At 52.0% G+C, this 11,989-nt stretch overlaps 1 protein-coding gene across 2 annotated transcripts in view; it reads left to right on the top strand.

Moving 5' to 3' along the window:
- The first annotated feature begins 5,634 nt into the window (after positions 1–5,634).
- PHF19 (PHD finger protein 19) overlaps positions 5,635–11,989 on the top strand; it is a 17,962-nt gene continuing 11,607 nt past the window's right edge. Inside the window, exons 1-4 of one of the 2 annotated variants that reach the window (XM_023510601.1) lie at positions 5,635–5,870; positions 6,317–6,398; positions 9,143–9,238; positions 9,718–10,063. In XM_023510601.1, coding sequence (XP_023366369.1) covers positions 5,652–5,870; positions 6,317–6,398; positions 9,143–9,238; positions 9,718–10,040 — 720 coding nt within the window. In that variant the 5' untranslated portion in view covers positions 5,635–5,651 and the 3' untranslated portion in view covers positions 10,041–10,063. Of the gene's footprint in view, positions 5,871–6,316; positions 6,399–9,142; positions 9,239–9,717; positions 10,064–10,350; positions 10,500–11,989 lie in introns of those variants that run through there. The other variant, XM_023510602.1, reaches the window with a different exon arrangement.

Genomic DNA, 11,989 nt, shown 5'->3' with positions numbered 1-11,989 from the left:
CTATCCTGGACCCTGCCCACACCCCGCCTCCAAGTCTTGACACTGCCACATTTGTTTCAGAGCTCTTTTCTTTCCTAAGAAATAAAGCACTTCCGATGCCACTAAATCCCCTGCAATCCCTTTCTGACGTCACCCCATCCCTTCCTTCACAGAGGTAACCACTATTCTAAATCTGGGCTCTTTCATTTCCCATGCACCATTCACTGCCTTTATACCTGACTGTATCCCTGAGAATGTATACAGAGCATGTTTTGGAATTTTTAAAAAAATATTTTGAATCACACCGTACCCACAGTACAACCTGTTGTTGGTTTTTTCCCTGGAGTGTATCTATGTTGAGACTTAGGAGTTTAGTTTATTTTTATTCCCAGTATATGATTCCACTGTATGAAGAGATCAGAGTTTATCTAGGTGGACTGCTGTTGACGGACAATTCATCAATTTCTAAATTTTTACAATTATATACCAAGACTGTACTTTCAGGGATCATTTCTATAGTTGGTTACAATTCTATACCGAGTGACCGGAGTGGGGTCACTGAATTGTACATATGAGCATCTTTGACTTCCTTAGATGTTGCCAAACTGTTCCCCAGAGTCACTGAACCAGTCTGCATCTCCATCAGCGGCTTTTGGGTCCCTACCGCACCATATCCTCGCTGCCCCCATTCCACTCCACTATTGACAACTCTTTACTCTGTGCCAGTCCAGCAGGTGTGAAATGATGCCACGATTCTTTTCATTTGCATCTCTCACATGACCAATGAGGGTGAACATCTTTTCATATTTTTGGCCACTTTGGCCATTTAAATTTCCTCTTTTGTGAATTGCCTGTTGATAATCCTTAACCCATTTTTTAAAAAATTGAATTGTCAGCCCATTAAATTCTGGAATATCTACCTCCCTACTTCCACATCCTAGCTAACTGCCACCTTTCCCAGGAAACTTATACTCTCTCTCCAATTCCAAGTTACCGTATCTTTCTTGTGTCATTTGTAATTTCCTGTTCTTTACTGTTTTAAAAACTTCTCACTTTGCATACCATCTTTTAGTTTCCAAAAGCACCTGCTCCTTCATTATCTGATTTGGACCTTTGACTATGCAATGCTCTGGGAGGTGGGGGAGTATAATTAACCCCCTTTGGTCAGATGAGGAAACGTGACCTGAGGAGGGACTAGCTCACCTGAGACCCCACCCTGGCTCAGAGACAGAACTAAACTCAAGCCAGGACACATGCAGTTCACTGCACAAGCCCCTCTTTATTATGTACGTGTCGCTGCTTGTGCCAACAGACTCCCCCAAGAGAATGTGGACACCACAGTCCCCAGCTCTAGTCCCACACCACTTGATGAATACAGAATTTCTTGACAAAGTACCATCATCACTTAGTGCGCACCCGCTTTGCATACATCACCTCTGACCTTCCCAACAATTCTATTTAGATGAGGAAACAGGCTTAAAAGCTGAAGTGATACTCTTAGGGTCCCACTGCCAGTAATGAGGAGAGCTGGACTGTGAGCCTCAGAGGGACACTTCCCTCCTTGATCTCTGCCCCACTCCAGCCCTAAAGGCAGAGCAGTGGGAGTGTCCCACTTGCATCACCAGTCCTGCCTCATTTGACACATGTTCTCTTGGCAGAATGTGGCTAAGTAGCACCATCCTAGGTCCCCTTTAGGACTTGAAAATTTGCTCTCAAGGACTGGGAAATGTTGTCTGATAGGTCTGCTCCCCTGCTTCCTTTCCAGGCGCTTGTAGAAGGGAGGCTAGTGCTCAGAACTGCCAGGTTCTGCCTTCGATCAGGACCCAGAATCGGGCAGTGAGGCAGAAGTGGGGAGTGGGGCCGGGGGTGGCAGGAGGTAAGAGGGGGAGGTGAGAGGACTCTGGGTCTCAGACTGGGAAGGGAAAACAGGGGGCTGGACAGACCACACCCCAAGGCCAGGAGGCAGAGCACCAAAGGTGGGCAACTCCAGGGGAGCTGGAATGGCTCTGGGAGGTGGTGTCTCCACAGGCCACACCCATGAAAGCACATACTCCCCCAGTCCCCGGTTGATGTCCACATTGTACCATGGCAGCAGGTGAGGTGGGCGCTGGGAACTGAGGGCAGGGATGTGGGTGAGAGGTTATTGCGTTTTCCACCCTTGCTCCCCCAAGAGTCTGAGTGGAGTCAGGTCTGGCTCTTCTCTCCAGGGCAGGGACCATTTGTGACTGGAGCCATGCCCATTGCCTGAACCTACTTTCCTATGACTGTATGTGGCCTTTCATTCGGTGCCATTCCTTCATATCACGCGTGGCATGTGTTTGCGACCGTATCCTGTATTTTTGTGCACTGTGTCTCTGTGCAGCTTTTCGCTGCTGTCCTCTCTCCCGTGTGCCTGTTGTGTCTATGCCGTGTAGACCGCATCCTCCTGTGTATCTGTGTCTATGGCCTGTGTGTACAGTAATTGTCTTTACTGCGTGTTTGTGTTTGCATGTGAGGCGCTGTGTATGCTCTGTGCTGTGTGTCCTGTAGCTGTCTCTACGCTATACGTGCGCTGTGTCTCTGAGCAGAACGCCCGCACTCTAAGCGCAGGTGCTGTGTGTCTGTCGCGTGGGGCTGTGTCTGCGCCGCCCTGCTGCGTCTTGTGTTTCCTCGCAGAGTGTGCGAGCCCGCTGTGGGCCCCACCCGCGCGGGGCGCTGTCCCGTGGGGGTCGGTGCCGCGGGGCTCAGCGTCCGGAGGATGCGCGCCGGGGGCGGGCGGGCCGCGGGGGCGCGCCGGGCGCGGGCTCCAATGGCGAGGCCGGTGCGGCCCCCGCTAATTACATAAGCCGGACGTCAATAATTCGCGGGAAAACGCGAAAAAGATGGCGCCCCGCGCCCGGGGGGCCCCTTCCTGAGCGCCCCGGCCCCTCCCTCCGCCGCCTCCCCCTCCTCCCCGCGGCGCCCCCGCCCCGCCCCGCCCCCGCCGAGACCCCGACCCCGGCCCCACGGGCGGACACTCGGCCGGGCAGCCGCGGGCCGAGCGCAGCCGCCTCCGCAGCCGATGCGCCTGGTGGCCAGACTCCAAGTGGGACCGGCAGGCACGCAGCCTAGCGGTAAGTTCCGCCTGCGGGCGGCCGGCCCGGCCTGGGGACTCCCCGCCACACTCTGCTCGCTGCGCACATCCCTTTCCTTTCGAAATCTCCGGAACTTTGGAGGGTCGGACGCCGCCAGGATTGAGTCCCGCGGCGCGGCGCGGGGGGGCTTGGCGATGAGGGGCGAACGGAGCACGCAAGGCAGCGGGAGCCCCACCGGGTCCCTGAACCTTGGCGGGCGTGGGTGACAGGTCGTTATTCCTTGTGCCAAATCTCTACTTTTGCTGTTGGGGTGGGGGGGAAGGATAGACGGGGCTTTGGGGATTTTGCTCACGTCCGAAGTCCGGCTGCGGCGCGGGATTGGGATGGGGAAGAATTGGCGTCGGAGCGACCGAGGAGCGGAGCGCTCCAATCTGAAAGGTTCTCGTGCAACCTTTTTCCCCGGCTGAACACCCTTTTTAAAAAGCCAACGGCCGCCCTGGGAGAGGCCCCGGCGCATGAATCATCCTTGCTTCCTGCCCCCGCCCGGCCCCGCGCTCCGGGTGCCGCGATTTGAACTGGACGCGGACGGGAACCCGCAAACAGGCACTTCTTTGCAGATGGGTTTGAATCAGCCAATCACAGCCCGCGGGGGCCCGCTCCGGGGGAACAGAGGAGGGGGTGGGGGCCACTACCCCGGGGGCCCCTCGCCCCGTCTGGGTGGAGAGGGTGCGGCGAGCCGGCCCGCTCCCAAAGGTGCAGTGAGGGAGGAAGTGTCAGTTAGTGAACCTGTCTCGGGCCTCTCGCTGTGCCGGGGGAGCCAGGTGGCAGCGACAGAGCAGAGATTCAGACCACATCTGCCCTGTGCCTATGCGCTATGGAGGGCAGACAGAGGGGGACGTGGCCAGTCACAGTCAGGAGAGCTGAGCCCCCTGCAATGCCCTGTTCACCGGCCCCCCACACGCATGCATTTAGTTTCACATACTCCCTGGCACACTGCTGTGGACGTCATCCTGCAGTCTACCGGGAGTGCACACACATGCACTCACTCACAGGGAGACGCGGTAGACTAGCTCCTGGGGAAGATAGTCATGACACCAGGTGCCCAGCGTCCTGCAGAGGGAGACAGCGAAGCCTGTGCAGGAAACATAGCTAGGCTGTGTCTGGCTGTAGTGGAGTGTGCCAAAGGGCACTGAGTCAGGTGAGCCCAAAGCGGGAGGAGAAGGGGACTTTGGAAAAGGGTTTGAACACCACTGAAGGCATTGGGAGCTCCAAAAGGTTTCTGGAAGTGAGTTGGTGGGCCTGAGGAAGAATCTGGTGAGGAGGTAAGAAGACTGGAGTGGGTGGGTGGTGTGGCTCACACCTGTAATCCTAGCACTCTGGGATGCTGAGGCAGGTGGATTCCCTGAGCTCAGGAGTTCCAAGACCAACCGGAGCAAGAGAGAGACCCTGTCTCTAAAAATAGCCAGGTATTGTGGCTGGAGCCTGTAGTACCAGCTACTTCGGAGGCTGAGGCAGGAGGATCACCTGAGCCCAAGAGTATGAGCTTGCTGAGTTAAGACACCAAGACACTCTACCTAGGGGGACAAAATGAGACACTTTCTCTCTCTATATATATTTTATATGTATATAGAACGAACGAAAGAAAGAAAATAAATGAAGAAGGCAGGAGTGGCCTGCTCAGCACTAGGCCTGCAGGTTCAATTCCCAGCCCAGGTGATTTAGCAGAGGTGAGCACCAGACCCAGGAAACAGTTATTAAGCCAGTGGCAAACAAATGCCTCTAGCAAAAGTGGAGGCCCAGCTCAGATCTGACAAAAGGATGGAAAAGAGGGCACTAATGCCAGAAGCCATCATGCTTGAGATTGGCAGGTGGTGGCAGCTCCTTGGGTGGGAAGTCTAAGATGCTCTGGGCAGTACCCTTAGTAAGAGAAAGGGATAAGCCAGCAGCACATTGACTAGAATGGTGAGTGGTGTGGGAACAACTCCACGGCTTGGGGCAAATGAGCATCTAGGTGAAAGCGTAAGTGGGTTTAAATGTCCCAGAATTGGTTTCCATTAAATCATCCCATAATTGAGAACAGAAAAGGGGAATTATAAAAGACACAGATGGCCCAGTCTATACCAGTTAACAAACCACCCAGAGTTTTCCTTTCTGGGTGAGTTTTCTCTAGACAGATCCCAGGGTAGGGGCAGGGAGTATAAAGCTGCCCGGTGCCTGTGTCCTGGGGGTAGAGGGATGTGGCCAGCCACCATCTGGAAAAGGCCCTCCACCCACAGAACATGCAGTGTTGTTTGCTTAAAGGATAAAGCTTCAGCCTCCTGAGACAAGGCGTGTGGTCAAGGCCCTCTGGGCAGGAGACTTTGTGCTGTGTGGTTGAGAAGAGAACAGTGCTGACTTAGCATCAGCTCACCAGATTATAAACCATGGTTCTGCTCTAGCCTGTCAGCCTCTTCTTTTTTAATTTTTTTCTTAGTTTCCCTATCTGTAAATAGGAATAATAATGTCTCCCTAGCAGGTCATTATGAGGATTCAGTGAAATAAACATGTCTTGTACCTAGCACAGGTTTCTTTCCTACTGTGATGAGCTTTCTGGAACAGGGAAAGCAAAAGGTGAAAATTATGATCTTTCTCTCCCAGTGTCAGTGGAAGCTGATGGAGAATCGAGCTCTGGATCCAGGGACTCGGGACTCCTATGGTGCCAACAGCCATCTCCCCAACAAGGGGGCCCTGACAAAGGCCAAGAACAACTTCAAAGACCTGATGTCCAAGCTGACAGAGGGCCAGTATGTGCTGTGCCGGTGGACAGATGGACTGTATTACCTTGGGAAGATCAAGAGGGTAAACCTTTCCCCTCTGTCCCCTGTTCCTAGGCTCCTCCTCCAGCCTGACCCTCAGACCAATGATAGAGGGAGAGGGATTGCTAGGGAATTCCCTTCTGGTCCCTCATGCCCAACAGTTGACAGCAGAAGGATCCAGAGCCTGGTTTTGCAGGATCAACATCATCCAACCAGTTCTTTAGAAAAGTTCTCTGAGAGCTGCAAAACAAAATGAAGCCAGGTTGAAGAGCATCCCGTACGACCATCTGGCCTGTTCTGTCCTCAACATTCCTACCAACTTGTCATCCCCAGTCCCTGGCTATACAACTCCAGTGATAGCCACCTTCCTTACCCCTCTAGGCTCACCCTCCTTTCTGGAGCCCAAGGAGACAGAAGAGGGAGGAAGACCATGCTCCAGTTAGGCTTTCCCCCAGCCCTTCCTCACATTGCCCCCTCTCCATTTCCCAGGTAAGCAGTTCTAAGCAGAGCTGCCTTGTGACTTTTGAAGATAATTCCAAATACTGGGTCCTGTGGAAGGACATACAGCATGGTGAGTTTTCCTCAAGTCCTGGGTACTCCCACACTCCCCAGGTCCTCTCTCCTCCACCACCTTCATTTTTTCCATGTCTTCTTTATCTCACAATCCTAGCCCTTGTCCATGGACCCCAAGCCCACCTGAAATAATGATCAGGTTACCAGTTGTATGTTTACTAAGTAAAGCACTTAGGTCATTTGTCATCCCCTTGAATGCTTATACCTTGTGGGGGAGGAGGGCAGGTGGGGACGTGGCTCAGAGAGGTGCTGGGGGTTGAGACTAGGCCTTGGGCCTGTGTTTGCTTCCTCTCTGTACTACATCTGCTGCTCAAAGCCCTGGATCATCTGGACTAGGAAAGTGGGGAAGGGGCTGGGTACTCAGAATTGTCACCTCTAGTTGCCAGCACAGGGCCCCTGATTAACAGTGGAGCTTGACCTATCTATGCAGCAAGGAGTAGGGGAATGAGGAAAGACCAAGAAAGTAGAGATGGGCCAGGCAGGATGAGGATATAGAGGCCTATCTGGAGGTAAACCAGCTTTCAGAGTGGAAAAGGAGCATGGTTGGGTACCATCTCTGTCCTCAGAAATCTGGCATCATCTTTGTCTTACAGAGGTGGCAAATCAGGGACATTCTTACCACCATTCTCCCTTCCCATGCATGTGACATGCATTAGCAGGCAGTCTCAACACTTACATGCTTTCAACATGAGAGCACCAAGTAACCACTGTCAATCAGAGTAGGCATGAGGGTAGAACCTGTTTGCCATTTATGCTCTCAGAGGAAAAGAGACACAGCCCTAGGAGGGGGAGAGGCAGGTTTTAGGGTCAGATTGATCTTGGACCAAATTCCAGCCCTAGCTGTATATCCTAGCCAGGGCAAATAATGTAACCTTGCTGAATCCAAGTCTTTTCACCTAAAAGAAGAGTGTTTGGAGGATTAAATAAGATAATCCATGTGCAATGTTTAGCTCAGTGGTACTGAGTTGTAGAGAAGCAGTTTCTCAAGAATTTGTTGCCCTAAGAGATGATTCCAAGAAGTCTGCCAGGTAGAGGCCACAGAACCAAGCCAGTCAGTAGTTCATTCAAATTGCCCCTTTCTCCAAAAAGTTGTGACCAGTGCAGAATAGTTCTTCTCCAAGCCTCTAAATTTATCATGTAAAGACTCAAAGCAATGAGGATTTCCTCTCTTGGTTACCCTCTTATTTGACACATAGGAGCCGATGGAGAAGAAAGGCTGTTCACCTTAGTAGATCTTGTGTAGAAGCCTACCATGTGCCAGGCTCCATGGGTGCCATAGTGCTTAACCAGGATCCAGCTTGTGTCCCTGCCAGATGACTGGTCCTCCCATACAGAATGATGGCCCCCTCTCCCAAGATGAGAGCAGAAATCTGGGCACTACCATAATTATCTATCACTTTATTAAGCCAATGTGAACTTACTGAGACCCACTTTGGGTACCACCTTCCTGAAGGCATATTCAGGAGTAAAAGGCAAAGTTCCTTCCTGGCCACTTACTTAACAAACATGTCTTGGGACACTTGTTATATGCCATACTATATGAAGTCCTGGGGATACAGGGTTAAAGAGATACCATTTCTGCCCTTGGAAAACTTTTAGCCTGCAGGGGAAATAAACAGAAGCACACAGCAAAGTGTGTTTAATGTACTCATACAGACTTTTCACACATTAAAAGAACATACATATCCTTTGATCACAAAATTCAAAGGAAAAAAAGATGGGGAGGGAACCTGTTAATTTTTTTTTTTTTTTGAGACGGAGCCTCAAGCTATCCCCCTGGGTAGAGTGCCATGGCATCACGCTCACAGCAACCTCCAACTCCTGGGCTCAAGCGAGTCTCCTGCTTCAGCCTCCCAAGTAGCTGGGACTACAGGCGCCCGCCACAATGCCTGGCCATTTTTTGGTTGCAGCCATCATTGTTTGGCGGGCCCGGGCTGGGGATTCGAACCCGCCACCTTAGGTGTATGGGGCTGGTGCCTTAGCCGCTTGAGCCACAGGCGCTGAGCCGGAACCTGTAAATTTAAAGGAATTTTTAAAAATATAAAGCAGTCACCATGTGTGGGCTTTACATGGGTCTTGATTTAAAAGAACAGACTTAAAATTCTTATGACATTTTTATTTAAGACATTGGAAATGAATACAGTAAGTGAAATTACTGTTGACAATATTAAGAAACTATGTTAATTTTGAGGTATAATAAGGTGCTATTGTTATGTTTTTAAAAAATCCTGATCTTTCAGAGATGTATATTGAAATGTTTAGAAAAATGATTGGGGATCTGGGACTTGATTCAAAATAATTACATGAAGGAGAAGGGGGTGGGAAGACTAGCCAGGTGTTTGTACTTACTGATGAGAACATGGGGTTGCATTTTAACATCCTACTATTGTCCCATAATATAACTATTAAAAGTTATTTCAAAACAAGTTAAATCAGGCAGGAGAGGCAGCATGATGTGGCCAAAAGAACAGAGGGTTTGATGTCACACAACCATGGGTTTGAATCCCACATTTCCTACTTACTAGCTAAGCAAGATACTAACCCTCTCAGAACTTCAATTTCCCCATCTTTAGAATGGGGGTAATGATAGAAGGCACCTCAAAGAAGTTGAGAAGATTTAGTGAGGTGGCATATAAGGCCCAGTTCTAGGCTCAATACCCAGGAGAGGCTCAGCATCTGTACTGATTGTAGAACTCCTAATTCCTGGGGTCTGGACCTGACTCTAGAGAGCCTTTCTTTCAGCTGGCGTTCCAGGAGAGGAGCCCAAGTGCAACATCTGCCTGGGGAAGACATCTGGGCCCATGAATGAGATCCTCATCTGCGGGAAGTGTGGCCTGGGTGAGTGGGGGGAGCAAAGCACTGAGATGGGCCTGACCTGTGGGTTCCTCCACACTGGCTGCTAATGGGAACTGCTTCTGCCTGTTAGGGTCTCAGGGTCTCAGCTGGCTTCCTGTTTCTCTTGGAGCTCTAGGGTGAAAAGAGGGCAGGCTCTGTAAGTGAGGGCCAGAAGGTGACCTTGGGGAAAGCTGGGGAAAGTGCAATGGCATATGCAGTTTGAGGCCCTCCTAGGTGGAGAGGTTGTGGGGAAAGATGGGGCACAGGCATTGAAGCCAGAACTTGGTGCCTCCCCCACTGATGAATTTTGTCACTTGATACCAATTTGGCTGCCTTGGTGGGCATCACCAGCCAGTCTCCCGGCACTGGTAGGCAGAGCTCCTAGGAACTTCCTGCAGCCCACCCTGTCCTGTGACCTTTGCACAGCCTGGCCTTGGGCCACTGCTTCCTGTGGGCACTTACCACTCCCTCCTCTGCTGTAGGTTACCACCAGCAGTGCCACATCCCCATAGCAGGCAGTGCTGACCGGCCCCTGCTCACACCCTGGTTCTGCCGACGCTGCATCTTCGCACTGGCTGTGCGGGTGAGCCCTCCATCCCTCCCATTCCCTGCTTCTCTTGCCTCTTCCAGTGGGGCAGCACAGAGAACCCCTGCACCGAGGCCTGACTTCTCATTTCAGAGCCTAAGCTCTATGCAGAGGGGCCACACCTGGGCTCTGGGGACAGGACTGCCCCTTTGCCACTTAATCAGCTGTATGTCCTTGCCCAGGCTGCACTGCCTCCCTGAGCCTGTAAAATTGACCTAGATTTGGTGTCAGAAGTAGGAGGAGCCCAATAAATGGTGCTTTATGTTAAAAGAAAATCCATGTAATTGCCCACACTCAATACAGATTGCTAATTGTCACCTTTATTGTGCTTAGTACTACTAATATCGTATTAATAGAGATCCTTCCGGGATATAGGGGAAGGTTTGGAATTGATGAAAAAACCTCCTTGCGTTTCTGACTACACTGGAATATCTGCGGGTACCCCCAAATTTCCCTCGGTAATCAAATGCTGATACATGTGGCCCAGCTGGGACCCTGCCGTTGACTCGGACCCTCGTCTCCCCCCCAGAAAGGCGGCGCGCTGAAGAAGGGCGCCATCGCCAGGACGCTGCAGGCGGTGAAGATGGTGCTGTCCTACCAGCCAGAGGATCTCGAGTGGGACTCGCCCCACCGCACCAATCAGCAGCAATGCTACTGCTACTGCGGCGGCCCCGGAGAGTAAGGCCGTGGGGCCAGGGCGCCCAGGAAGGTGGGGCAGGTCCGGGAGAATCAGACAGCACCGCTCTGCTGACAACCTGGGACCGGGACTCCGGCACATGCCTGGAGTCTGGAGTGCAGGCCGGGGGGCGGGGCTCCTAGGGGCTGGCTGGAGGGTCTGCTGCTGGAGCCTCGAGGGGTGGGCCCGGAGAATCCAGGGTGGGGAGTCAGGGGAATGGCGGGGTGGGCCTGGCGGACCCGAACAGAGCCCTAGGGGAGGTGGAGAAGGTTGGGGAGACCCGGTGGGAGGGCAGTCCCGGAGAGTCGGGCCCAGGGAAAATGATCCGAGGAGGCGGGGTTTCCAGGGGCGGTCCCAGAAGATGAGGCTTCGAGGTGGGGCCTGAGGGGGCGTGAGTAGAGCCGTAGACTAAGGCCCTAGGGCCCGGCTCCTGGTAGCGACCGTCACTCTAGAGCAGTGAGGGTAGAGCGCAGAGGTGATTCCTCCGAACACCGTAGGAAAGGAAGAATTATTGAGTGGTTAAGAGCGGACGCCTCGACACTTGGTCCCAATCCTCCTAGGACGTCCACCCATCCTAGCTCTGCCCCTTACCAGCTGTGCAACCCGTGAACCTCAGTTCTCTTGTTTCCGTTCTGGTTGTGAGCAGGGCATGAATTGTACCCTGTAACATAAAGGTCACGCAATGCCTGGCACTTGGTAAGCACTTCAAAAAGGTGGTGGTAGTAGGGTTCATGCATGTAAGTTAAGATAACCTTTTTATTGTCAAAGCCAATGAAATAGGCTATTGGTGAAATATTAAAATCCTTTTCCCTGGAGATGTGCAAACGAGAGCTAGGAGTCTTGTGTTTGCGGATGCTATGAAGGAGATTCTTGTCGTAGCTATGGGGCAAGACTTGATTCTTCCTTGCTGACCCAGGCCTCCATGTAGCCGTGGACAGCTGAGCCTGGGCCAACTGCAGGTATTGTGGAAGGAACCAAAGACAAAGAGGTAGAATCTCTGCCTTCAGGAAATGCAGCCTTAAGGACTCACTGACATCCTGAATTTCAGCCCCAAGCTCTGTTGATAACTAAGCATCTGGAGGTAGTACTTACAGCCCAGCTGAGTAACTTGGGAAATCACCTGAACTACTTCATCTCTGATTACTTCAGCCCCATCAACTTCCTGCAGTGTTGGGAGGCCTAAGAGAAAACAAACGGAGAACATTTCAGGAACCTTTGCAGCAGACAGGCAGTGCTTCTCAACACTTAGCTGCATAGGGTGATTGTTAAAAATGTTCCTGGAGGCTTGGCGCCTGTAGCTCAGTGGGTAGGGCACTGGCCACATACACTGAGGCTAGCAGGTTCGAGCCTGGCTCAGGCCTGCTAAACAATAATGACAACTGCAACAACAATAATAAAAAAATAGCCAGGCATTGTGGTGGGTGCCTGTGGTCCCAGCTACTTGGGAGGCTGAGGCAAGAGAATCGTTTAAGCCCAAGAGTTTAAGGTTGCT

This window comes from Otolemur garnettii, unplaced genomic scaffold (genome assembly GCF_000181295.1).
Source record: "Otolemur garnettii isolate 467f Iridium unplaced genomic scaffold, OtoGar3 scaffold00014, whole genome shotgun sequence".
Taxonomy (NCBI): Eukaryota; Metazoa; Chordata; class Mammalia; order Primates; family Galagidae; genus Otolemur; species Otolemur garnettii.
This window is presented reverse-complemented; position numbering and strand designations above follow the sequence as displayed.